Source organism: Ciona intestinalis, chromosome 3 (genome assembly GCF_000224145.3).
Source record: "Ciona intestinalis chromosome 3, KH, whole genome shotgun sequence".
In the NCBI taxonomy this organism is placed as follows: Eukaryota; Metazoa; Chordata; class Ascidiacea; order Phlebobranchia; family Cionidae; genus Ciona; species Ciona intestinalis.
The window spans coordinates 3,666,529-3,692,959 of NC_020168.2; the positions used below are offsets into that span (position 1 = coordinate 3,666,529).

The window sequence follows — 26,431 nt, forward strand, 5'->3', positions numbered from 1 at the left end:
AAGTAGTTTCATAAGTGGCTGGGTATTGATCGGTTTATGTACGTACGAGTTTTAAATCATAACCATATAGGCGGTTTTCGTAGCAGGTTTCCTTTGCTACAGAAATATACAGAATGAGATTGTGCCGTCGTAAGATTTGTGTGTTTAAAAACTTACTTTCGTTTTCAGTTTTAATTATATTTATAACAGGTAAATCTAGTTATAGAGCAGGGTTGGGGGCAGATGGGACATCTTTTAACTCTATTTTCTCTTCGCATTTAGTAGTAAACAAAGAACATTAAAAATTTATGAAACTATATCCTTACAACTCCCATAGACCGTTGTTAATCGTTTAAAACACCATCAGAATATTTTGATATTATGTGCTAAAGGTGTCCTGTCTTCCCCCACACTACTATATAAACTTTCGTTTTTTGTACGTGTTTAAATAATTAAAACTTTAAGTGACAATTTTTTTTAATGGCTGTAACGATTTTTTTAATCAGTGTAACGACGTAGAAGTATATAAAAAGGAGTTTGTTTTTTAAATTATTCCGAGGGTTTACTTTACATAATTCATTTAGCAGTTTCTAAACTTAAGGTTATTTTGTCGATTTCCCCATGAAACAGTATACAAAATAAAAGGCTAATCATATTTATTCGCACAGATGAGGTATGTGGACAAGCATGCGACTCAGTTCTGTCGGTCCGAGGTATAATAGTCAGTGAAGGTTACCCCGAGGCTTACCCAAACCTGTATGATTGCACATGGATAATTGATGTAAGCATTCTATATTAAAATTAACTATATGTAACTTAATCATGGCTCTTATTAATGTAGTTTCTTATAACAGGCAACGGATGCACAAACAGTTACCATCGTGTTTGAAGACTTCGCTGTAGAACCCGGGGAAACTTGCGAATTTGATTCTCTTGAAGTTCGAGCTGCTGCAGGCAGTCGCAAGTAATAAAAAATGGACCATCTTACCCCAAACTATATTTATAGTAGGGTGGGGGGTATGGGACAGTTCTTATTCTATATTTCCTCTTTCAATTTTTCAGTAAACAAAGAACATCCAAAGAGTTATAAAACCGTATCCTCACGAGTCCCAGCATAGACCGTTGTTAATTGTTTAAAAGACGATCAGGATATATTATGTGCTAAAAAGTGTCCCATCTTTTTCTCACCCCATTATATGAGCATTATTTTTGATGTTTTAGCAAAACAGAGGCCGTGTCTCTGCCTACTTTATCATTACGCACTGTATAAATACTGTTCAGTAACTATGTACACAAAATAGTACTTTGGTGTAAGATATATCGCTCACGTTTATTTACATGAGTTAAACAGTTTTGTAAATTTTCTTTGTTTAACAAAAAGATATGAACTTAAACGTCAAGCGTCATACCCCAATCTATATATTAACAGATTATGCGGGGACCGAGTTGAAAAACTTGGAGGTAGAATAACAGTTCAAGGAAAAACGATTCTCAGGCTAACTTCTGATGATTCTGTCCAAGAAAGAGGATTTAAACTTCGATTTCAAGGTTGGTAATTAAATTAAGGATATGCTGCTTTAAGAATATAGTAGAGTGGAGGAAGATGGGACACCTTTTTATTCTGTTTTTTTCGTCTCATATGAAACCGTATATCCTCACGACTCCCATACACCGTTAATAGTTGTTTAAAACACGATCAGGATATTTAGATATGATGTGCTAAAGGTGTTCCATCTTCCCCACCATACTATGTATTATCACATAATTGTCGTTTCAAACACCTCGTGCCCGCTTATGAGTTACTATATTTATTTAAATTTCTCGGTAATTATTTTTGGATTTTCTGATTTTTTTTAATGTATGGCTGACAATTTAGATAGACTACCCATAAAGAACCAATACACAGACGCGCGTAATAATAACAATGGGGTGCTTTGAAACTTTTTTAGCACTTAAAGGGTTATATAAACGCATTCAAAGAAATATAAAAACGTATCCTCACGACTCTCATCGACCGTTGGTAACTGTTTAAAACACGATCAGGATATTTGGATATAATGTTCTAAAGATGTCCCAGCTTTCCCCACTTTTTCACATTAAATGGTCTCTTGCATGTTATATTTAGTTTCTGAAGACGAGAGTGCGGTGACAACTACCACGGTTGCCCCAGCTACAACTCCTCCACCGGGTGTGACGTGTGATGACGAACCTTGTCAGAATGACGGCTTTTGTGAAATGGTGGAAGGCGACGTAATATGTTTATGCGAAGATGGTTTCGAAGGAGACTACTGCCAAATTAGTGAGCTTTATATTAAGTTATTACCATAACTTCAACTTGTTGTATTACAAGTATTACTTGCAATTGCGGAGAGGGTATGACACCAAAAAACAAACACAAAGCCATATGGAGGTTTATATAACCTATTCTAAATCATTATACCAAATTGTTTATACAAAATACTCAACACAGCTTACAGCTTCATATTTAAAAAATGTAACCCGCTATGAAATGTAGCGGTGCAGAAAACGATGCTAATGAAGAATCCTCCCCGATCTTATTTGCTAACCACTAACCCCTATAACTACTAACCCCTAACCACCAACCTCTAACGCTTTCCACCAGTCTTACTGCTATGTACCGGAGGATTCTTCATTAGTGCCCAGAAAACAAATGTAACCGCTGTTTCACATGTGTAAAGGCACCAAATATGTTTATCAATTGCTATTTTTCCACAGACGTAGACGACTGTGCCTCGAATCCGTGTGAAAACGGTGCAACCTGCGTAGATGGGGTCAACCGATGGTCTTGTAATTGCGTGCCTGGTTTTCTAGGAGAAACATGCGCAATAAGTAAATTAACTTTGGACTCTGTGTTTCTGTCTTTGGGCAAGACACTTAACAAAAATTGCGCCAACCCAGTGGTCAATTATGGGTTGCATAGTCAGCTATAATAAAAATACAGTACTATGGAGTGAGATGAGACACCTTTACCATATAATACAAAAATACGGATCCGGTTTTAAACAACTCACAATTAGGGGAGTCGTGAGGATATGGTTTTATAATTCTTAAATTGTTCTTTGTTTTCAACCAAATGAGAGGATAAAAATAAAAGGGTGTCCTATCTTTCCCCACCCTACTATATAATCACTCTCAAAGTTACACATGTGGTAACTGGTAAAAGGAAACGAGGTGTGTGAAACAAAACACCCATATTTTAACGAATGTTGTTGCCCCGCCACGCAAGAATAAAAACAAGTTACATTCATTCTGGCATGAAATTGTTAATCCATGATTTTTCTAATATGTTTTGTTTATAGACAACGATGAATGTAGATCTGCACCTTGTGTTAACGGCGGGACCTGTGTGGATGGCGTTAACCGCTTCCAATGTGTTTGTGTTGAAGGCTGGACTGGCTGGGATTGCGCGACGGGTTAGTTTGATATTTTGTTACAACGCGTTCCTACGTGACGTTATTGTAATTGAAATCATTGAGATAATTTCGTCCAATCGATTTTGAATCAATATAGACATTGACGAGTGCGATCCAAACCCTTGCCGCAATTATGGAGTGTGCGAAGACCACTTGGCTTCGTTTACGTGTGTTTGTCACCCAAGTTATACAGGCCCAACATGCGAGACACGTAAGCTTTTATATGTAGTTAGCAATACAGTCCATATAATGCATTCCTACTTCAGCAATCTCGTCTTCGACTCCAGCACCTCCTACAGCGGCTCGACCAGCGGACGAAGAAGCTCCCATTGAACCAAATAGACGTAGACCACCTTCTAACAATGCTCCTGCACCCCTTCCTGAAGAAACGCAGCCAGCAAATAACACGCCGGTTTCCCCGGACGAGCAACCAAACGCAGGGCAAGGAGACGCACAAAGAGATACAAGTCCCCAGCGCGAACCAGCAGCAGGCCAACCGCCTCCTGAGAGAAGGCCAAACAACACTGGACAAAATCAAGCCGGTCCTGCTAATGGTAACAATGAAGACGACCATGGGGATCATAACAACACAGGTAAGTTGGAGTTAAACTCAAAAACGTCGTACATGGTAAATGCTTCAAGAGGTCATGCATCGAAAAGTTTTGTTACACACCTATAACTCTTAGATTGATAAAACACCAGTGATTAGATAAAAAGTAAACAATAAAAAATGAGGAGAGTTCAGAATGAGCGTACACAGCTGGGACAACTATAATTCTTCCATGTCTCAGGTCCCAATGCGTGCTACGCTTCGGAACCCCACTCATGTAATAGACAGTTCAAGGTGTTTATATAAGGGACATTTAAGGTATACACGGGGCAAACACGACGTAACATATTCAGTATATACGAGGTTCAGATATTGAGATACAGGTTAAAGGCAACGGCAGACATTTAACAGTAGTAATATTTTTATCGTTGATTTGCACAGGAAACCACGACCACCAACATGATAACAAGACGAATATGATCATTGGTTGCGCTGTACCAGCAGTGTTGGTGCTTGGTGGGTTAGCTGGTGCCTTGTATTATATCAAGGCAAACCGACCGGGGAAAATTCTGCCGCAGACAGATAAACCAGCGACTGAAACAGATCTGATCGAAAGCTCCAGAGGTACGCCATGCTGACGTAGCCATAATGACGTCATTGGTGGCACAGCTGGTGGTTTGGGTTTAGTTACGTCATGAGTTTCATCGCAGCGTCATATATTATGTTCTGTAACTTCTGCTACAAGGCATAAAAATAGATTTTCACGACTTACCCGGTATATAATGTTAACTTTATTGCAACCTTTCGTCTGACCTTTTGAAATCGTCTTAATGGCAGACGACACGTTGGAATATCATTAACTTCTTTATATATCAGATTAGTTGAAATAAATCATATTATGTTCATTTCGGTCGGCATTTTATATTTGTAAAATGTCTATGGCCCCATGTTGTTATTATCTTTAGAATGTCATTGTCGTCGAAAACTACAATTTATAGTAAGGTGGGGGAAGATGGGACATCTTTTCGTTCTATTTTCTTGTCCCATTTAGTGGTAAACAAAGAACATTCAAAGAATTACCGTATCCTCACGACTTCCATAGACCATTGTTAAATGTTTAAAACACAATCAGGATATTTAAATGTCATGTGCTAAAGGTGTCCTATCTTTCCCCACAGTACTCGATATACAAACACGCGGTTAAGCGAAATTTCATTTATTTCATATAGTTACCAATTTTAAAATCTTCATTGTCACATATTCACGTTTCATTTACTGTACAAGGTAGTCTTGGCTTTCAATACACCGTGCTTCTAACACTTCGCAATAACAGATTTGTCATAATCCAGTTTCGAAATCCGTGTGACTGTTCAACAGAAATGCACTCAGACCACGATTAAGTACACCCCTTATCGTGTTCTTGTGTTAACAGTCAACATATCGTACATGCCATTCTATAAATTACTCTTGCGTTGTTTACTAACCGTTCACCACAGCGGGTTAAACCAATATAAGGTTCAATTTAGAAGAGATTAGTTCATATATCATGGTGTTTTAGTTCAAACTTGCCCTTAAAGCGAGGTATTTCACCTTGGTTACGGCTAAGCAGGGTTTAACATAGGCATCACACAGTTATAGGACCTCGCGCGGTCCACTTAGTTTTCCATTATCTAACCATTTAAGATGAAAAGCCAATCGGAATCTTCTTTGTTTTCATGTAAAGATCGGGAAAAGCAGCGCATCGCTCCAAAGACTGAAGAAACAGAACCGTTAAAGAAAGCAGACCCGTCAAAGCGGACAACAAAAAAGAAAACACGAAAATTAACAAAAAAGAAAAGGTCGCAAAGGATCTCGAAGGATTCCGACTCTTCGGACAGCGGTATCACATCTCGCGCCACGACGTCAACTAATATGGATGAGCGGAGGTCGACCCATAGACCAAAGCCACCTCTCACTATTTCGCTCAATTCCCAGCCGGGTAAAAAAGAAGAGATAAAAACGTCAGTAGAAGAACGAATTGCGGAACTTGAAAACAGGGATAGTTTGTTCAGGAACAGAAATGAACATCCATCGCATGGTGATGTTCTTGATCCGTTACCAAAAGGTGCTGCAACTCTTGGGGAAACGGCATTGGATCCAAATACATCAAGACCTAGGCGTTTGGAGAAGCTTAAAAAGAAGAAGAAGACTAAGAAGTCAACCCGGCTTAACAAGCTAATAGTACCCGGCGAAATAAGCACCGCACCACCTGAAGAACCTCAGCCAACAGTCGTTGAAGTATATGGAGACGCTTCGGGTCCTCAGATGCCCAAACCATACGAATACATCGAAGAATTGCCATCAGACAAGCATGGACCCAGCCCGAGTGCCGGAACTTTTAATGCGGAATGTTTGGACCCAACAATAAAAGATAATTTAGCTAAATCAGAAACACCTCCAAACGTTAAAGGCAGAAGAAAACGCAAACCAGTTCGAAGAATCAAAGGACCTCGTCCGAAAACTGCAACGACGGAGAACGAACTTCGGATCCGTAATCTTCCGATTCATTCCGAAACACGGGAAGTGTTTTCTGCACCAAAACGACCTGACAGTCTTTTTACGACACCTCATACACCAGAAGCAAATCCTACCAAAAAAGACCCTGACTCTCCTACCGTTATCAGGTTTGACAGACATGACCATGAACCAACTTCTCCCCTTGACTCGAAACCAACCAGCGTACCAATATTCGAATCACACGAAGATATTCCTCCGTGGTCATTCCAGCCTCCACCTAAAGAGCAATCCTCGAATAAAATCTCTCAACTAAAATTTGACTTCACCAAACACAAGATATTTCCAAGCAACAAACCATTCTCTTTTCAAAATAATAACCAATCTTTTGAGCCACCTTTAACATCCTCTGGGCCCTTATTTCAAAAGCCGTCATCCCCAACTCAACTTACGTTACCAATACGTCAAACTGCATCACAAACGCTATCAGAAGATGCGTTTGAAAGCAGACACCCAAGGCTTCACGAAATTCCGCATACACCTGCTATGGCGGATTTCCACGAAACACCTACGGTTGTAGCAAGGCCACAGTTTTTGAGCCCCCTTTCCACAAAACACCCGGTGAAACCACCAGTGAAACCATTCACACTTCCAGGACCGCGTATTAAAAACACATTTGATTTTTCCTCGAAAAAGAACAGCTAAGACATGGCCTTGTTACACAATTAAGATTCATTGTAAGTATATATCAAAGCCTGTACCGTCAGAAGATTCATATATATATATATAATAGCAGTAGTATTCTATCACAGAGTATGACTTACAAAACATACAAAACATTAAACAAACGTTGTACAAAGTAACAAAAAGTAAAACTACTTCTTTTAAATCAGTCGAAAAGAAAAGCGTTTTCTCTGTTCAGTCTGAGTGAAGTTCGACCGCTCATATCTCGTGTGAATTGGTCAAAGTAGTTATAACTTCGAACGTCGTCGAACCTTTTAATCTGTAAAGGATTCATTCTCAAACTACCTCTGCGTGGCTCCCTTATCGGCGCAGGTTGCCGCCACTGGTTTATATTCTCCGAAAACTCGACCCGTTTTGCTCTTTTCTTCACTTCTGGTTCGTTACTCCGGAGTGGGGCGTGTGGTGGTCGCTTACGAACCCCTGCAGGGGAGGGTGGCGATCCCTTTATTGGGTTATTTGGGAAGTTAGCTTCTGCGCTTGATAATGGACTTGATAAATCTCCATCGTACATCTCTCGGTTTTTATCTACGTAAATGTGAAATAAATGGTATAAATAAACTTATTTCGGAGTAATGACCAATTCTGGTCTACTATACCCGAATCCCCGTGACCACATTTCCTAAAAATAAACCAGCTACTTACTGGGATCTGGTGATTTCCACTTATATTTCTTGTCTGGGACCCTCTGCTGTGAAGGAACACCTAAAGAAAATTTAATAAACCTGATTAGACAGTGGTGCAGTAAATTTTAACCCATTACATACCTCCATTGCTATTCTGTATAGCGTTAAGAACTTGATAAATTGACATTACTGCTCCGACGCTCAAACCAGTTCCACCGTTAGCCTGATGATGAGTAGGGTCAGCAACCGGAAGAGAAAACCGCCTAAAATAATATAATAAATGAACTGTGAAGTAAGGCGAATATAGTTTTCCACGTAACATTTCATATTTTCTAATCGTGATTTTTTAAACTTACAACACTTTTTATAAGTTGTGACACAGTTTTATATATATTTCTTTAAATATTGTTTATTTTTTTTACGGAATTCTGGGACGATCAAAGAGAATAAAAGCAATGGACCATCTTACCCCAGCCTACTATAACTGTTATTAATTGTTACCTGTTTGCAGGATGTGCTTGTACATTATTAGGGTACGGTGGTACTGTTTGTGGCAACTGTTGCGGGAATGGTACAGTGGTAGACTCCGTGTAATATGCTACGTTATCATTTACAGTTGGGGATGTTACGTTTTCCATGGGTATTGACTCATAGGTCGGGCTCTGGGGCGACATGTTGCGGCCGATAAAATTCTCTTTCTTTTCTATGTGTTCTCCATTTTTCTCCGGCCAAGCTTCTTTGGGGCCTCCGGAGGCAGGAGGAATAGATTTGTCCGGAGAAGAAGAGTTGTCTAGAACCGACATCAAGTTTATAAATTACATCGTATGTGTCCTTGGGCAAGACACTTTACGGCAATTGCTAAGTAGTCACTAATGGGTTGTCCAAATTATTAGCCACACATGAAAAAAAGAAAAAATCTTCCCAAAAAATCACTTACACTTAAAAGTAACATACTTGGTATCTTGTGAGCTGGCACTAGGTGTTTAAAACAAAACACCCGTGTTATAACGACCGTCGTTTTCCGGTCAGGATATTTGGATAATATGTGCTAAAGGTGTCGCATCTTACCCTACAGTACTATATTTTTGTATATACTTACTTTGGTGATTTAAAACTGTGACTCCGGTCCCACTTGGTTGCTTTCGCTTGTAAATCATCCAACACACGAGGGCGACCAAGAGTATGACGCAGATCACAGAACCTGCCGTGGTTCCAACCATGGCGTAGAAATAAGTTAGTTCTAATGGGAAACAGAGACCGCTGTTAATTGTTTAAAACACGATCAGGATATTTGGATAGTTTGAAAACCAACGTTACAGTAAACCTTTGAAAACCAACGTTATACAGTAAAATTTGGATAGTTTAAAAAAAACCAACGTTATACAGTAAACCTCCATAAGAAAAAGAAAATGCAAGATGAACATGACACGTTCTAATTCGCTAAATATACTGCTCTGTGAGTGAACTAAACAACATTGTCACATACCTTCATTTTCGCATCTATTTCCTTCGTATCCTTCAGTACATAAACAAGTCTCTGTTACTCGGTTTAGTACAACGCAACTTCCACCGTTCAAGCATTGGAATGCGGAATCCACAGCACAAAGTATCTCGGGTATCGTGGTTGTAGTGACTTCGTCGGGGCTGGCTGTAGTAGTTATAGTAGTGCTCGGTGCAGTGGTAGCTTAGGAGCCAAAAAATGAATAAGATCAGTGAGATACAAATTGTGCAGGCTAGACGGCTAAGAAATGAAACATTTTTCTTCGTTGTTATCTGATATTCGATAGTTATTCAAAAGTATAATCAACAGTTATGTTATAGAGCAGTACAGACACTAAAATATTTAAGTGTTTTAAGTGCATTTCTTGGGAAAAGGCAGGTACAGACACATCAGGCTATATGAGAAACAAGCTAAAACGAGTAGACGTAGCTGTTTTTCTAGCGCCGTATAAAAAGTGTCGCCCCTGCCGCACAGAGTTTAATTACCCACCAAATAACATACGTGGTAACTCAAAAGAGGGCATGGGGTGTATGTACAAAACAGCCGTGTTATTACGAAGGTCGTTGCTCCACCACACAAAGATAAATAAGTTAACTTCATTTGTTCTCAGATTTTCACGATTTTGACTACAAATGTTATGACGCTTTACATCTGCACTTACTTGTAGGCCTAACCTCGCAGTGTTTTCCCGAAATTCCGTCATCGCATTGACAATCGTAACCAGCAAGCCGATCTGTGCATGATCCTCCATTTTGGCAAGGGTTTGACAGGCATTCGTCGATTTCTGCATAGCTGAGTATTAATTAGTGGCTAATATTTATGATGTTGGTACGTTAACGGTATGCTGTGTAAAGGGAAAATGCGAAAACGCGTATTCAAGAAAAACGGGAATAAGTTATTCGCACATTAGAATCTACAGTTAGTGCATCACCGCTACGGCCGAAAATACATTTTGTCCAAATAAAAAAAATTAATTAGCAATTGCAACAAGAGTAATGACAGATCACTATATATTTTGCTCTGGTATACCATTTTTTGATGTGCTGTTAAATTGTACCTACCGTTTTCGCAATCCTGGCCATGGTATCCAGCCATACACGTACATCTATAATACGTTCGTGTATTTTGGCATGTCCCGGAATTTTTGCACGGAACCAAAAACACGCAGTGGTCCTCTATGACGTCACAAGTGTCCCCTGAAACCCCCGCCATGCAAGAGCAAGTGAAATCGTTCACTCTATCGGTGCAAGTTCCATTATTGTTGCACGGTAAGGACGCGCATTCGTCCACATCTGACAAAATTAACTCAAATTGTCTTTAAGAATTTTGCAAAAAATTTGGAAAATGTTTTCGGCTTAGCACTAAACTAGTTCTTCACCGTCTAAGTAACTTCGAACACTTTACCAGGCAAAAGTATTTATTTTTGGAAACCGTATTTCCTTACGTTTATACTGTAGTTTAAGATGAGACATGTTTAGTACATATTATCCAAATATACTGATCGTGTTTTTCAATAACCATAGGTTTATGAGAGTCGTGATAATACGATTTTATATTTCTTTGCATGTTTTTGATAACTAACAAATTGCATGAGAAAACACAATAAAAATGTCCCATTTTCCCCACCCTACTATACAGTCATTTTTCTTTCTAAAAAGGCTTTTGGTAAGATGGCAAAAAAGCGAACATAGCGTTACGAAGTTACTAGTGACCTCTGTTATACCAGCAACCCATAAACACCTTCTATAGTTGTTACCTTGTTCACAGTTTACTCCTTCCCAACCATCTGCGCATGCGCAAGTGTACGAACTCACATCGTAAGTGCAAGTTCCACCGTTTAGACACGGATCGGATAGACATGGGGATAGCACTGTTAGAAGGACGCATTAAGTTCAGGTATTCAAAATTATATGTCTTGTTCTATCTATCAACTAAATCTAAAGTCTAAATACTTCTAAACAGTCATCATTTAGGAGTAGGATATACAGTAGAGGGGGAGGGGGGAGATTGGGCACCTTCAGGAGATAATATCCAAATATCCTGATCGCGTGTTGAACAATTAACAACGGTCGTGTGGTTACGGCTTATTAATGATTTGAATGTTCTTTGTTTACCACCAAATGTGAAAAGAAAGTAAAATAAAAAAGTGTCCCATCTTCCTCCACTCTTCTATATAAGCTAAAATTTACATACGTATCAACGTATATATCTACGCATTCATAAATATGTGGACCTTATACATAAGTATACTTGGTATACATACACTCTAACTACGACTAGCGACTACGTTAACTACATTTAGCAATCAAACTACTAAAGCTGACCAAACTTTCCCTATTTCCCCCGGAAAATATACTACACCCACCACCATTTTCGACCACCATCAAAAACCTTTGAAATCCAGGGCAAAACCCCTTGCTGTACCATGCTTATTGCTGCTGAATACGATTTCCACTGGACCATTGCTTGTAGTATTACTAGTAACATCGGGATTGGTGCCACACACCCAGTATGGGAGTGGGGGTTCCCCTAAGAAGCGAATACTCAAGTAGTCGAGCTGACAACCTCGCGAAGGCGAAACGTCCAAATGTATGACATTGATCTGATTAAGAAGGTGAAATTCTAGACTTGCATGTTGCTACTGCATCTAGGTATTAGCTATGTGAATCATGCATGAACACCAGATTAACTGTGTATTTAAAGAACCAATTGGTTTCTGTTTCTAATGTGTATACAAACCAATCAATTTCATGCTGCCTATACCTGCCGCCGAAGAAAGCGGGTAACCAATTGATTTTCAAACAAATGCAGTACCATGCAGTTCTATATCGAAATACGCAAACCGCGACTATGCTATGAAAATGTCATGCGCAAATAACCTTGAAAATTCAACGAAAAGCCAGAACCACCGAGACTGCCGTCTGAGCTTAATGTAACATCAGCAGGCATAGGGCCTTGCATGGGCCCACCGTCCACACGGCGCCCACAAAACTTGCGTTCCGCTTCACCAGTAAAGCGGACAGAAAGAAAGTCATACTGACAACTTCTAGCGTTTTCAATGTCAATTGCAGTGATAGTAATCTGATAAGTATATTTAAGAACACTACAGCGAATGCATGCGCGTTTATGTTATGCAAACGTGAAAGCATGGCGAGTATATGCAATATTGCAGTCGTGAGAATCGTGAGTAGTTAGAATATTTAATTAAGCTGTTTTGAAAGCACCGAGTTGTTTGCTGCTACACACGGTGCGTGGTAAACAAAGAATATTTATAGAATAATATAAACAGCGTTGTTATTTGTTAAAAACGGTATTTGGTGCAAAGAAAGGTAAAGTGCTAACAGTATTCCATTTCCATTATACAGCACAAGACTAGTTTTGTTTTAAATATGCCTTTGAATATCATTTCATTACCTGGATCGGCATGTTGGGTACGTCAGTTTTTATTTTCCACACACAGAATGCGTTGTTCGGGTATTCTTGCGGGTAGTTGGGTGAAGTAATACGACCTTCGTCCTCGGTTATGTTTGCTCCGCAGGAGTCAAACAGTGACAATTCACTCTGTGACGTCACGGAATCTAGAATATGCAAAGGTCAATAGGTTAGATTACTTACTATGACGAAATCCAGCTTCAATGTTAAGTTTATATATTTAAAGAACTAGACAGAACTGTAGTGTGGTATATTACACATTATTACAGAAAGAGTACAATTTTAAATTTAAGATGACAATTTCAAGTCATTGATTCCATTTTTCGATTAAAGTCTTTTTGTATTTTTTTTTAGAATTGTTTACAGTTGTAGTTTGTAGATATAGTGTTACCGAGTTGCCAGTGTTTTACAGAGTTAAAACGTTTCTTTTGCATATTACGCTATAAACCAATCGTTGGCAAAGCATATTAAACGTTCTCAGCATAATGGCAGACTCACAGGCATTTAAATTTTTCAATGCTGATATATGCAAACTGGGTATTTGTAAGCTCAACAATCTCACAACTAAAAAGTCATTACTTACCTATAATCAACATTAAATATAAATAAACTCCTTTCCCGTAATATCGCATATTTATCAGAAATTCTTACGCAAACTAAACTGTCGACAAACAAACACAAATTATTTGGACTTCCTTTGCTATTTACCAGAAAAAAAACAGCGACCTCGGCCCAGTAACGGAAATACGATCACCAAGACAACAACGGTTTCAAGAGCTCTCGTAATTATGATTCAACACAAGGTCTTGATAACCCGCACCAATTAAGTGATGTCCACGGCTCGCGCGCAGTGATCCTATATGGCAATATATAATGTTATTTGTGGCGACACAGTTTGCGGTAAAAATTACTTTGCGGCACAATGGGAACTGGCCACTTGAAAAGTCATATTCGAGAGTTGTGTGACGATCGAACGGTATGTTGCTTTTGTAGCACTCCGCGGGCACTTAATCCGAATTTTAATCGCCATTTATTATTCGAACCGACGTCACGTATTCACACCTACTCATTGAAAAACCAACACAAGTGTACCGCAGCTAAAGTTGGCATTTTTGGTACGCTGAGAACATGTACATGTAGAAGTCACTTCATTCCGCAGACTGATATACTGCTTGTATTACATAAATTATGAAGTTTAAAAATCACAACTTGGTTGTAACTTTTCAATCCAAACTTTGTTGTGACAACCTACCCACTACAACAAAAAGATTGTGTCAACAAAACAGTCGTATATATACGCCGAGGCAGGATTTTTTCGCGCTTTTTAATTTGAAAAGTAAACGAGTATTTAGTAATTTTTAACCGCAAACTAAAACTTTAAAAGTAATATATTTTATTTTAATCTATAATTTCATTCAAAAGAAGTCGGAACTATACAAAACTTTTTTCTAAACAGTGTCACCAAAAGGCCATCAAATTGGTTGTCACGATTAATTTCTGATTAAACACGTTGCAAAGAGTATGTAACTCTGCCTTGGTTTGAAGGTTTGTCAAATAATACTGACCCGCATACTTATATGTCTAGTTGTTTACCCGCAAACAATACTCGGTTTGTTTCGTCAAATAATAGGTAACTTATTAACCTGCGGCCGAAGGTCGCTAGTTTTATGGTCATGTAAACCGCGCTTGCTAGTTTGTGGGCATCTAAACCGCGGCACTGCGCAAGTAGTATCACACATACTTGCAAACAAGTAAAACTAAGTCATTTTATGCAGAAGGAATCTATACACAGTTAGATACAAAAATGAAGGTTATTTGCAGTGGAATGCCCAAAACTGGGACGAAAACAATTTGTACAGCGCTAAGAATTCTCGGATTGAATGTTTATGATTTTGAGGAGCAGTTTTGGTACATTGGTGACCGATTGGTCAAGCATTTAGACGGAGGATGGACGGACGATGATATTAGAGAAATGTACAACGGGGTTGATGCTGTAACTGACGTACCAGGGTGCACGTTGTGGGAAGAAATTCTCCACGCCTACCCCGATGCTAAGGTATGGTTCTAACACCGTCGGAGTTTTTCAAAAATGTAAATAGGTACGCAGACATCCCGATTTATGAAAAATCAAATTACTCTGTCAGTCTTCAGTGACACAATATTTCTAAGAGAGGCACCAAAACTAACGTCCTAAACGCCAACCTATAGGTGTAACAAAGCGATAGGTTTGATTATGAAGGAAGATGGCTGCGTACCAGTCTGTATTTGAGATATGTACCACCGCTGCGCAACACTAGAAAACGCACACTACAAGTTTGTTACTGGGGGCTATATTTGAATAAATGTAATTTCTGTCTTCGCGTGGCGACGCAACGCCAGCCGAACACAGGTATTTTATCTTATGGTTTCACACACATCTAATCCGCTTACAAGCTACCATGCGTGTAACTTAGCGGGTACTGTAGCTTGAATAATGCTAATTTAAATTTACATCACATCATGTAGGTTCTTCATATGGAAAGAGCTTCCGATGAAGACTGGGGGAAAAGTTTTCGAAAACAGATTGGTGCCATACGTGGTAACATGTTGATGAGGTTCCTTGTGACTTTATCACCAACTGGGAGAAAACTTCGTCAATTCTTCAACGCGTGTCGTAAGCTATACTGATGTGTGCTGTTTGCATGGGCGTATATGTAGAAGTTATATCGTGTTTTAAACAACTAACATGTCTTGTTTAGAGTTGTAAGGATGCGGTTAATTAGTTTTGTAAATATTCTTTGTTTACCACCAAATCAGACGATAAAAGAGAATGCAAATATTTCCCATTTTATATTTTCCTAGTCCACCCTACTATATATGTCTTTCGTTTTGTTGCAGTTCGGTGTCAAGCGTCGACCGTTCAGTTTTCCCCATACTTTGAACCTCCGGTTAACGTCCCGTTGGCAAGATTAAGATACCGAGAACACAACGCAAACGTTCGCAGGGTAACTACGGATGTTTTGACTTTGTTTACGTGAACATCTTGGGCCTTAGTAAACTAATTTTTATCCCAGCAGTTTATTTACCAGTTTGAAAGAGTAAAAAAAGAAACTTGTTTTATAAAATGTACAGGGAAAAGAGAATAACTTTAATCTATACTTTATAATTTCCCTTTAATCCGCTGTAATAAGCCAATTTTGCCCTATAATTCCCGTAAGGTCCGATATTGTGTCAAGGGTCTGTCGTATATATAGTATACGTTTTTTTCTTTATTTATTGGAAATTAAAAATGCTTTTTTTCCAGGCTGTTCCAGAAGATAAAATTCTTTATTTCTCGCATTCTGATGGTTGGGAACCTCTATGTAAATTCCTCGGTGTCCCTGTACCGTCCAAACCTTACCCCCACCGCAATAAAGGGGGTGAAATAGTAGAAGAAATCGTTTCCGAGTCCTACGTGTTCGTTCAGATTAAAAAAGAAGTTAGAATAGCGCTATCCCTCCTAGTGTTAGCAATTGCGCTTCTTTCTTATTTCTTTCTCTTCTAATATTTCGTTATTCTGCAAAGTGACATGCATTTCAAGGTGCAAAAATATGTTTCATTTTAAAAGTTATACAAATATTTTTATTTTGGCTTAGAGCATGTAGCTAATAAAGCGAAATATGTCCCAAGAAATTTCGTCAATGTACTGTATTTACACGTTTTCCATCTTTTCTGCAAAATTTATTCAAACTAAATGAGTGTTTAACACAATGCAATTACTTACACTGTCTCACAATAAATCGTTATCCCACGCATATTCAGCTTAAATCCTAAAATAAATGTAACGATTAATCTTTTATTTCGCAAAAGCTGTTTACGGGCACGTGTTTCAGTTTGTTATTTTTTAAATGTTTGTAATCAATCATGAATATTAGTGGAGTTATTATTTTCTTTTGTGACTATTTCCGCAACAGTAAGATTCCGACACGTTTTTCAAAGGAGCACGTTTTTTAGCACGAAGTTAAGTTTTGCTTACAGCAGTACTGTTGTAAAATTTACCACACCGGTTTTAATAGTCGACACATACTGTTGTAAAAATACTCCACACATACTAGCCTATACAGCCGTGAATTGTACTCTACCAGTTTAAAAGAGTCCCAGCTGCCAAGCAGACTTCTTGATAAAATATGAAGATTATTTGTAGTGGAATGTCCAAAACGGGGACAAAAACCGTGTGTCAAGCTCTTAGAATCCTCGGGTATGAAGTGTACGACTTCGAAGAGCAGTTCTGGTACCTCGGAGACAGGTTAATCAAGTGTTTAGATGAGGGTTGGACAGACGATGATCTTCGAGAAATGTTCAAAGACGTCGACGCGTTCACTGATATCCCATCTTGCCTTCTATGGGAAGATATATCAAGAGTTTTTCCAGACGCGAAGGTAAAATTACCTAAACAGTTGGACAGTATGTCAGCTACAGGTAATGATTATTTAGTATGCAGTTTAAACAGCAACGCTTTTTAACCGATATATCGTACACGTTTTCATGGTAAGTTCTAACGTCTGTCGTTTTTCTATTAATTCTTTATCTTCGTATTTTAATAACATAGTAGGGCGGCTGGAGATGAGACACCTTTAGCACACAACCAAATATTCTGACAGTGTTTTAAACAATGAACAATGGTCTATGGGAGTCGTGGTTATGCGGTCTTGTATGGTACTTTAAATGTTCTTTGTTTACTACCAAATGAGACGAGTAGAATAAAATTGTGTCTTATTTTCCTCCACCCTACTATATGACCTTTGCTATGTTTTTCGAAGTGATAAATAAAGTCAATTTAGATCATTCATATGGAACGAAACAACGAAGACGAATGGGCACGTAGCTTTAAAAACCAACTGGAGAAGATTTACTACAATCGAATCTTGAGGACACTTCTACTTTTATCGCCTACTGGAACCAAACTGCGTCGTTACTACTCTGCATGCAGTAAGCATATAATATATTGAAAAATTCACAACAAAACGACACATTTTCTAGGAACTGTTTTTTAAATTTTTGTTTATGTAATGATTAAAAAAAATAGTTACGAGAATGAATGATCATTAATGAAAAATAACATTTATTTATGTCATGACAGACCGAGTTCAAGCATCATGCCAAACGCTAATGCCATGGAAAAACATCCCGATCAACATACCGCTGGCAAGAATGAGATATAGGATGCACAATGTTAACGTTCGGCAGGTAATCACAACTACTGTGACTAATAAAACGAATACTATAGTAGGGTGGGGGAAAATGAGACACTATTTCACTCTATTTTCCGTCCCTTTCGGGAGAAAACACAGAAAAACATTTATAAAACCGTATCCTCACGACTCCCATAAATCGTTAATTGTTTAAAACACATTCAGGATGTTTAGATATATGAGGTGCTAAAGGTATAAAAAGTCTTTCCCTAGCCTACAATATATGAAATGTAGAGCTTAAAAAACAGCATAATATAGCCACTGCCACCTCTTGGAAAACATTTTTGTCAAGGACTTGAGATTCAGGTCAGATCTAGCAGGCAAATAACTGTTGTGTAAACCATTTACCTTTATGTGATGTAATGTTTCAACAGCTACTACCACGGAAAATACATTACAGTAGCGAACATATTATTACCGTAAACTGTCCTGGCAACAGGCATGTTTACACTCACAATAATGCATGTTTTACCATTACCAGTCCGCGTCGGTTCCAAAAGACAGGATCCATTTCTTGAAGCATTCAGAGGGCTGGAAACCGCTTTGCGCCTTCTTAGGCGTTTTAGTGCCCGACACACCTTATCCACACCGAAATAAAGGGGGAGAGATCATACAGCAATTAATGGATCGATCTTACGTTTTTGTTCAAATCAAGAAAGAAGTTATATTCAGTTTGTCGCTGATTGTGGTCGCTTTGGGTTTTCTTGTGTATTTTAGACACTTGCTGTTTTAAATGAACACATATCGGCCTATACCCTATACATAAATATACAAATATTACAAAACACATGTACTAGGGTGGGTAAAATGAGACACTTTTTTATTCTAGTTTCTTTTCCAATTTGGTAGTAAACAAATAACATTCCAAGAATTATAAAACCATATTATCCTCACGACACTAAAACAGCGTTGTAAATTGGTTAAAACAGTTTCATTGGAATATTATGTGCTAAAAGTCTCCAATCTCCCCCCACCCTACTATATTTCACATTTTTATGATTCTATACGAAGAAGGCAACACATAAACAAATAAACAAGTTAGATTCTTTCATTTATTTATAAAATATTAAACACAAGTACTGTAAATGACGAAGAGGTTTGCTTAGTAACCGGTGGTGGGTAAATGGGTTTAAATTCCAAAATAGAACCGGGCAGTAAACTGAATACCTTTATACGCTTCAAAGTATTCATACATGAGGTCAAGCAAATAGTTCATTAAAATATAACGATTGCCTAAAACTGCTTGCCACAAGTAGTAAATTTTACACAAAGACATTGGTCATTTTTATGACTGCCGTGCTTTGCGATCTGCAACCGAAGTACAGTAACAGTAATAGTCAGTGTTAATGCCAATTTTTGAACTACTTTAAACGATATATTGTATATAGTCGTAGGATTTCTAGGTTAAAACAAAATAATACCGATTTTAAAGCACCTACATCGTTCATTGCAGTGGCTGTACAGAGTAGTAATATGAAGGTTATTATGACTGGAATGCCGAAGACTGGCACCAAAACCATGTGTTCTGCCTTGCGGATTTTAGGCTACAAAGTCTATGATTACAGAGAGCAGTTCTGGTATCTTGGTCCAGAGTTTCTAAAAGCGGTAAACGAAGGTTGTACGACCGAAGAAATTCGTGAAATGCTGCAGGACGTCGACGCTGTCACTGACATGCCCGCTTGCATTCTGTGGGAAGAAATACTCAGAGCTTTTCCAGGTGCTAAGGTTCGTTTTTTGTTTGGTGCAAAATGAACATTTCTGTTACAAGTAGGCTAACATTTCTTTGTTTTTAAAATGTTTGCAGCTAATTCACATGGAAAGAGCTACAGAAGATGAATGGGATAAGAGTTGGAAAAAACAGCTAGATAAGATTGGATCTCGTATTATAGTCCGCATTTTACTACCTCTAACACCAACGGGGCGTAGACTTGCAACATTTTTTACTGATGCAGGCAAGCACGGGATTAATTAAACAACATATAACATCAATTTTATTCATCTCTTCGAATACAGTAACGAAAGTGGGAACTGGGAAAGAAGGAAATTAGCAACAAAACGACAGTTGTTAAAAATATGCTATAGGCCAGTGCTCCTCAACCGGTGTGCACGGTGCACCCTAGGGTGCATCAAAATATGCCAGGGGTGCACCAGTACAAAAGTGTATACAAGGGTGCATCACAAACTTCAACAATTTTCAGCAATAATACTCAATTTTGAACATTTTTAACAAATTTAGCCATTTTTCTACAGTTTTTTTATATGAATTCTATATCTTGCATCACATGGAATTGCGAAACGTCATTAGTTTTACGTTAAAGCAATCAGGGGTGCATGAGTTTGTCGCAACAACTTTAGGGGTTCACCAACCCAAAAAAGGTTGAAGAGCACTGCTATAGGCCATAGAAATAAGACTCGTAAAAGTTTCAAAAAATGTGCCTGTTAACGGGTGCTGATTTTGGTGAATTAATCGTTTTATATCATTTTCAGTTCGTGCATGTTTTAGTTTACAAACAAGGTTGTTGGATGTACCTCGTCACAACACAACCATCTGCAAGATACGGTACAGAGAACACAACTCCCACGTAAAAATGGTTTGTTTAATCTCAGTTTCGTTGGATTTAACATGATCTTTGTATTGCACAGACTGATGAAGCCATGTTGGCGAAATATATATCCTATAACATTGCTGAACATTCTTGTTTATTCTCCTGTATTTAGTAGTAAGCCATATACAGGATTATATAAACGTATCTTCACGTCTCTAAAAGGGCGTTTAATTGTTTATTGTTGAAAATACAATTAGGGAATATAGGATAAGATAAGCTAAAAGTGTCCCATTTTATATCTAACAGTACTATATTTCGTAGCAAATGAACCGATGTTTAGTTTATTATTTAATACAGAAAAATAATTTATACCTTCCAGGCGGCACCAAAAGGTCAAATCATCTACTTCGAACACAGCGATGGATGGGAACCTCTTTGTAAATTCCTGGGTGTTTCCGTACCCTCTGTGCCTTACCCTCATAGAAACAAAGGCGGTGAAATTATTGACGAATTCGTTAAAGAATCGTTCATCTTTAAACAAATCAAGAAAGAATTTAGTTACATCGCTGCTATAGCAGTGGCACTTTTAGCAATTACTTTTTTTTGTGTTTTTATATGATATTGTTGTTTTATTTTTAAAATAGTAGATATTAATTCGTGTATAAATAGTATTTGTTTTAAAAAATGGATATAGCCTACATTTTCACTTCATCTCGTCTACTTTTAATTACAGACACTATAATTTTATAGTTTATCATACTTATTGTATATTTAACTTAATTTGCTTCGGTTGGGTAACATTAAACGTGTTTACATTCTCTTTTCTTGTTGTTTTCGAAAACACGATAAGGAAAAGGAGGTTTTAGGAGCCAACAGTATCCATCTAACCCAACAGTATAATCATTAAACTGTCTTCTTGTGTTGTTTAATTTAATGTTAGGTATCAGTTAGTTAATTCATAAATACAATTTATAAACCTACTTGGATGCCTGAATGGCGTTATCTAAACCACATGATCCGAGGCAAACACGTTCTGACACACCGACCTTGACTATTTATTTGTACAACCGCCGGGTTACTGTAATCATAAATTCGCTACGTGTGTTTACTCATGTAGTAAACTGCGATTTTATAGGTATAAGTTGCTGTTTTATGCTTTTTGCTTACAAAGAAATTATATATTTTGCTCTAGTCTATCTGTACCGTAATGAAACTTTCGCACCAGGCATTTTAGATTCCCTGTTTTTCAAAAATTGTAAATATTTACAAAATCGACGGAGCGTGACAGCGAGGTGCGAGAAAAAGGCAAAATATAAACTTTATTCTGTTTGTTGTTTAGTGCATGTAGCGAAATTTTGCTGCTGCTTCAATTAAAGCTTGGTAGTTGTAACTTCTGTGTATATCATGGCAGTGTATTAGGTTTATACAGTAAGTCCCGGTGCATCTGTTGCTAGTTTCATTTTAAAAGCAAGCATGAAGGTTATTATGACTGGGATGTCGAAGACCGGGACGAAAACCATGTGTTCTGCCTTGCGGATTTTAGGCTACAAAGTCTACGATTTCGAAGAGCAGTTTTGGTATCTCGGTCCAGAGTTCCTAAAAGCGGTAAACGAAGGTTGTACGACCGAGGAAATTCGTGAAATGCTGCAAGACGTGGACGCTGTCACTGACATGCCCGCTTGCATTTTGTGGGAAGAAATACTGAGAGCTTTTCCAGATGCTAAGGTTCGTTTTTTTTATGACTTAAGAAGCTTAAACTTGCATAGTTTAATGATTTAAAAGCTATATTCCTATTTCCTTTACTAATATAAACATTTACTGACATTTTTATTCAATAAACACATTTTTAGCTGATACACATGGAGAGAAAATCTGAAGACGACTGGGCAAAAAGTTGGAATAAGCAAATTGACGCAATACGAAGCAATTTTACAGCACGTTGTATTGTACCACTTACACCAACTGGGCGATACCTTCGTAATTACACCAATGCTCTAGGTCGGTTTATAAAATATGCTTAAAGCTGTACAGTGCCTTGAGATTGAAGTTTTAGTAATAAACACATGTTTGTCACGCGAGAATCTTATTATCGCCACGTGATAAACGCGTGATCACATTTTTGCAAAGCAATTTACTTTGAAACGGGTTTTCGGCAGCTTTTATTTTAAAGTATTTGAAATTGTCAAAACACACTATATTTCCTTGTAGAATATTGGTTTAACTTTTAGGCTATTTTAACACAAGACGTGTTACAATTTTTGCCGTATATTAGCGTTTCATACTACTCGTACGGCGCTACGGCGTCTTTTTCTACTTTTTTTGTTTAAATTTCAAGGATATATGTGTTTGCACATGCTACGTTTCAACCCTATTTTAGAAAATTTTAACGTTGTACACAAAACGTGTTACCTATTGAACGACTAAAAGCAGTATGTTCTATATAGTTTATTTATGCTTTAGCACCTAATTTTCATATTATACATTTTTAGGACGTGCTGGGTTCAGTTTGCAAACTTTCTACCCATGGAAGCAACCAAGTGTAAATCTACCTTTCTGTAAACTGCGATACAGAGAACATAACTCACACGTTAGACTGGTACGTGTTTACACTGTTGGTTGTTTAATATGCTACACAACTTTTACTGTACCACTGTATTTTCGGCGCCGTGCCATAGTGGTTAGCGCGCCTGCTGCCTGTAACCCAGATGTAATGGGTTTAAGGCTCGACGCTGCTACCATTGTGGGCGTATGTGTCCTTGGACAAAACACTAAACGGCAATTAACTCAGCGGTCACTAATTGGTTGTTCAAATTATCAGCCATACATGAAAAAATCAAAAAAATCCCCCAAAATAATCACCCATAAAGTAACGTACATGTTAACTCGTAAGCTGGCACGAGGTGTTAAACCCGTGTGATAACGACTGTCGTTTTCCGGCCATGCGAGGATAAAGAAAGTTACATACAATCATTTTTTTTTAAGTTTAGGTTTAAAAGCCTATAATGTTCCCATTTTTCGCTAATTTATTCAAGTTGTTGTTTATTTAACTGTACTTGGATACTGTGTACTGTGGTAATTCTACAAGAGTCCTACGTTCCAGGCGGCACCAAAAGGTCAAATCATCTACTTCCAGCACAGCGATGGATGGGAACCTCTTTGTAAATTCTTGGGTGTTCCCGTACCCTCTGTACCTTACCCTCATAGAAACAAAGGCGGTGAAATTATCGACGAGTTCGTTGAAGAGTCAGAAATGTTCAAACAAATTAAAAAGGAAATTACTTTCCTTGCTACTATAGCATTCCTGCTGATTGGGGTCGGTTTATATTATTTCTTCCGTTGATTTTTTGTCACCGCCTTGTTGTTCTTTGAAAATTATTCATTTTAATTTCAGTTTTCAGCAAATAAATTCATGCTGCGTTTTCGCTAAAACGTACAGTTTGATTTTGTAAACAGTAGGATGGGAGATGATGGGACACCTTTAGCACATAATATCTAAATATTCTAGTCGTTTTTTAAACAATTAACAACGGTCTATGGAAGTCGTGAGGGTACGATTTTATATTTTTTTTAATGTTCTTTGTTTACTACCAAATGGGACGAGAAAATAGAATAAAACGGTGTCCCGTCCTCTCCCACCCTACTATATATAATATAGTGGTGTGGGGGAAGATAGGACACCTTTAGCACATAATATCCAAACATTCTGGCCGTGTTTTAAACAAATAATAACGGTCTATTAGAGTCGTGGGGGTACGGTTTTATATTTCTTTGAATGTTTTTTGTTTACTACCATGCGGGACGAGGAAATAGTATGAAAAGGTGTGCCATATCCCCTACTATATGTCATATATATACTTCGACAGCTAAGTTTACAAATGCCTTGTGTAATTCTCATTTATTACACTCAAGTACACACCAAACCCACCAAACCATTCTACGTGGTTAAAGCCTAATATATGAGCATTTACTCAATATGAATTTGAACTTCGAACAAGCTGTTAGCAAACATAGCCCTTCAGTCGCGCAGTGATGCAACTACTGGGTTAACGATTTCTGGAAAAGTTAACTAAACGCATTGAGTTCATGCCAGAAAGTTAGTCAGGTGTGTTTTTATATTGGAGTTCTGGATCGTAAAAAGTAATAAGTGAATTAAAAAGATAGAAATTATTTTTATACATTTTGCTGCTGGTAATATTTCTATCAGAATTAATTTCTAAATTACGACCACGTTGTAACTGCAGTTTGTACTTGTGCAGTATTTACTTAAAGCGAGATTTGTTAAGGCGAGTTACCTGTATTGTTTATTACAGTAAAAAAAAGGAATTATGAAGGTTATTATGACTGGAATGCCAAAGACTGGCACCACAACCATGTGTTCTGCCTTGCGGATTTTAGGCTACAAAGTCTACGATTTCGAAGAGCAGTTTTGGTATCTCGGCACACAGTTTATTAAAGCTTTGGACGAAGGTTGTACCACCGAAGAAATTCGTGAAATGCTGCAAGACGTCGACGCTGTCACTGACATGCCTGCTTGCGTTTTGTGGGAAGAAATACTAAAAGCCTTTCCAGATGCCAAGGTTCGACTCTTCTTAATTGGAAACCTATTTCTCTGTACAAATTTATTGCGACAGTTTATACCATATATAACCGCATTCTCACGACTCTAAATTACATTGCTATTATTAAAAACACCCTTAGAAAAATATGATGGGTATATGCTAACGGAATCCATCTTACCTTTCACTACTGGTATATTAAAACAAAATTGTTATTTCGTATTAGTTGATTCACATGGAGAGAGCATCCGACGAAGATTGGGATCGAAGTTTCCAGAAACAAATGCTAGTGGCTCGTGCCAACTTTGCTTTGCGTTTTATAACTCCACTGACACCTACTGGACGTAAACTACGGCACCTTCTAAACTCAATGGGTAAATATGTGCTTATAGACTATACGTTTGTACAACTATATTGTACGGTAGGGTAATTAAAGGTATAGCTTTCCTGGAACTGAACTTTACTGTTGATTTGGGCTGAAGTTCAACCTTTGCATTTAATGCTTCTTAGTTGACAAAGCTTCATAAAATTTCAAAGCTATTATTTCGGTAGTTTTTACGTGTGCGTAAGAAAAATGTATTTGTGGTCTTTTTTTAAAACGAGCGAAATTAAAACATACTGTTCGGTGCAGTAAGAGCAGTGTGTAGCATGCAACCCTTCTATCCTTGGAAAAAACCAACATACAATTCACCCTTTTGCAAATTACGATACAGAGAACATAATTCACACGTCCGAATGGTAAGTTTTAATATTAAATAAATGTATGAATGTACAACTTATTTATGCTAGCGCGGTGGGCAACTAGTACGGCCTTTACAGTATATATGAGTGTTTTGTTTTACATCTGGTACCATCTTACTTGTTATCATATATGCCACTTTGAAGGTGAATATTCTACGTTATTTGTCACTAATATAGAAAGTTTGGGATATTATATGTTAACCGTATCCATCTTACTCCACTATACTTCCAACACTTCAGGCGGCACCAAAAGGTCAGATCATCTACTTCAAACACAGCGATGGATGGGAACCTCTTTGTAAATTCCTGGGTGTTCCCGTACCCTCTGCATCTTACCCTCATAGAAACAAAGGCGGTGAAATTGTGGGCGAGATCGTAGGAGAGTCGGTCATCTTTAATCATATACGAAAAGAACTGATACGGTTGTTTACGTTTGCAATGCTCTTCATCGGAGTGACTTTGTTTTATTTCCTGTATTAGGGTAATTCAACCACGTGTTATGGTTACTTTCTTAATTATCAGGTATTTTTAATATACAAGCACGCTTTTTAAATGTATTTTGAGATAAAAATATGTATATAGTAGGGTGGGAGAAAATGGGACAACTTTTTATTCTATTTTC

At 37.9% G+C, this 26,431-nt stretch overlaps 5 protein-coding genes across 9 annotated transcripts; 4 read left to right on the forward strand and 1 right to left on the reverse strand.

Annotated features, from left to right (window-relative positions):
* Positions 1 to 14: 14 nt before the first annotated feature.
* On the forward strand, positions 15 to 7,403 carry LOC108949348 (proteoglycan 4-like). Its single transcript, XM_026833699.1, has 11 exons — positions 15 to 189; positions 648 to 760; positions 834 to 943; positions 1,409 to 1,527; positions 2,105 to 2,278; positions 2,716 to 2,829; positions 3,300 to 3,413; positions 3,511 to 3,624; positions 3,680 to 4,006; positions 4,405 to 4,587; positions 5,687 to 7,403. Exons 1-11 carry the CDS (start codon positions 114 to 116, stop codon positions 7,159 to 7,161), a joined length of 2,919 nt encoding a protein of 972 aa, XP_026689500.1. The 5' UTR covers positions 15 to 113; the 3' UTR covers positions 7,162 to 7,403.
* Positions 7,312 to 14,160, reverse strand: LOC113474101 (protein eyes shut-like). 3 transcript variants are annotated; one of them, XM_026833701.1, is made up of 12 exons: positions 13,340 to 14,160; positions 12,739 to 12,902; positions 11,716 to 11,926; positions 11,081 to 11,194; positions 10,386 to 10,616; positions 9,986 to 10,108; positions 9,310 to 9,507; positions 8,923 to 9,063; positions 8,325 to 8,613; positions 7,965 to 8,086; positions 7,843 to 7,902; positions 7,312 to 7,725 (listed from the first exon to the last, which is right to left on the reverse strand). In XM_026833701.1, the coding sequence occupies exons 1-12, from the start codon at positions 13,386 to 13,388 to the stop codon at positions 7,346 to 7,348; spliced, it is 2,082 nt and encodes a 693-aa protein (XP_026689502.1). In that variant the 5' UTR covers positions 13,389 to 14,160; the 3' UTR covers positions 7,312 to 7,345. The 3 variants fall into 3 exon arrangements, with proteins under 3 accessions (XP_026689502.1, XP_026689503.1, XP_026689504.1); XM_026833702.1 differs by lacking the exon at positions 11,716 to 11,926 and adding an exon at positions 12,204 to 12,405; XM_026833703.1 differs by lacking the exons at positions 12,739 to 12,902; positions 13,340 to 14,160 and having other exon boundaries at positions 7,313 to 7,725; positions 11,690 to 11,798.
* Positions 14,161 to 14,521: 361 nt separating this feature from the next.
* On the forward strand, positions 14,522 to 16,531 carry LOC100182176. Its single transcript, XM_002121124.5, has 4 exons — positions 14,522 to 14,812; positions 15,262 to 15,409; positions 15,634 to 15,740; positions 16,040 to 16,531. The coding sequence occupies exons 1-4, from the start codon at positions 14,561 to 14,563 to the stop codon at positions 16,277 to 16,279; spliced, it is 747 nt and encodes a 248-aa protein (XP_002121160.1). The 5' UTR covers positions 14,522 to 14,560; the 3' UTR covers positions 16,280 to 16,531.
* A 205-nt stretch (positions 16,532 to 16,736) lies between these two features.
* On the forward strand, positions 16,737 to 21,305 carry LOC100178278. 2 transcript variants are annotated; one of them, XM_026833706.1, is made up of 7 exons: positions 16,737 to 17,153; positions 17,556 to 17,703; positions 17,855 to 17,961; positions 18,448 to 19,691; positions 19,771 to 19,918; positions 20,454 to 20,557; positions 20,892 to 21,305. In XM_026833706.1, the coding sequence occupies exons 4-7, from the start codon at positions 19,440 to 19,442 to the stop codon at positions 21,129 to 21,131; spliced, it is 744 nt and encodes a 247-aa protein (XP_026689507.1). In that variant the 5' UTR covers positions 16,737 to 17,153; positions 17,556 to 17,703; positions 17,855 to 17,961; positions 18,448 to 19,439; the 3' UTR covers positions 21,132 to 21,305. The 2 variants fall into 2 exon arrangements, 1 of the variants encoding a protein (XP_026689507.1); XR_003395757.1 differs by lacking the exons at positions 20,454 to 20,557; positions 20,892 to 21,305 and having other exon boundaries at positions 16,751 to 17,153; positions 19,771 to 19,916.
* A 526-nt stretch (positions 21,306 to 21,831) lies between these two features.
* Positions 21,832 to 26,392, forward strand: LOC100180649. 2 transcript variants are annotated; one of them, XM_018811380.2, is made up of 4 exons: positions 21,832 to 22,237; positions 22,363 to 22,510; positions 23,002 to 23,108; positions 26,050 to 26,392. In XM_018811380.2, the coding sequence occupies exons 1-4, from the start codon at positions 21,986 to 21,988 to the stop codon at positions 26,287 to 26,289; spliced, it is 747 nt and encodes a 248-aa protein (XP_018666925.1). In that variant the 5' UTR covers positions 21,832 to 21,985; the 3' UTR covers positions 26,290 to 26,392. The 2 variants fall into 2 exon arrangements, with proteins under 2 accessions (XP_018666925.1, XP_002121159.1); XM_002121123.4 differs by lacking the exon at positions 26,050 to 26,392 and adding an exon at positions 23,613 to 23,943 and having other exon boundaries at positions 21,834 to 22,237.
* Positions 26,393 to 26,431: the final 39 nt, after the last annotated feature.

Coding starts and splice junctions, on each gene's coding strand:
- LOC113474101 (XM_026833701.1), bottom strand. CDS start 13,388: ATGCGATATTACGGGAAAGGAGTTTATTTATATTTAATGTTGATTATA. Junction 10,109..10,385: donor TGGCCAGGATTGCGAAAACG/GTAGGTACAATT, acceptor TCAGCTATGCAG/AAATCGACGAATGCCTGTCA. Junction 9,508..9,985: donor CTGCGAGGTTAGGCCTACAA/GTAAGTGCAGAT, acceptor TTGGCTCCTAAG/CTACCACTGCACCGAGCACT.
- LOC100180649 (XM_018811380.2), top strand. CDS start 21,986: ATGAAGGTTATTATGACTGGGATGTCGAAGACCGGGACGAAAACCATG. Junction 22,238..22,362: donor GAGCTTTTCCAGATGCTAAG/GTTCGTTTTTTT, acceptor ACACATTTTTAG/CTGATACACATGGAGAGAAA. Junction 22,511..23,001: donor TAATTACACCAATGCTCTAG/GTCGGTTTATAA, acceptor ATACATTTTTAG/GACGTGCTGGGTTCAGTTTG.
- LOC100182176 (XM_002121124.5), top strand. CDS start 14,561: ATGAAGGTTATTTGCAGTGGAATGCCCAAAACTGGGACGAAAACAATT. Junction 14,813..15,261: donor ACGCCTACCCCGATGCTAAG/GTATGGTTCTAA, acceptor CACATCATGTAG/GTTCTTCATATGGAAAGAGC. Junction 15,741..16,039: donor ACAACGCAAACGTTCGCAGG/GTAACTACGGAT, acceptor CTTTTTTTCCAG/GCTGTTCCAGAAGATAAAAT.
- LOC108949348 (XM_026833699.1), top strand. CDS start 114: ATGAGATTGTGCCGTCGTAAGATTTGTGTGTTTAAAAACTTACTTTCG. Junction 2,279..2,715: donor AGGAGACTACTGCCAAATTA/GTGAGCTTTATA, acceptor ATTTTTCCACAG/ACGTAGACGACTGTGCCTCG. Junction 2,830..3,299: donor AGGAGAAACATGCGCAATAA/GTAAATTAACTT, acceptor TTTTGTTTATAG/ACAACGATGAATGTAGATCT.
- LOC100178278 (XM_026833706.1), top strand. CDS start 19,440: ATGAAGGTTATTATGACTGGAATGCCGAAGACTGGCACCAAAACCATG. Junction 19,692..19,770: donor GAGCTTTTCCAGGTGCTAAG/GTTCGTTTTTTG, acceptor AAATGTTTGCAG/CTAATTCACATGGAAAGAGC. Junction 20,558..20,891: donor ACAACTCCCACGTAAAAATG/GTTTGTTTAATC, acceptor TATACCTTCCAG/GCGGCACCAAAAGGTCAAAT.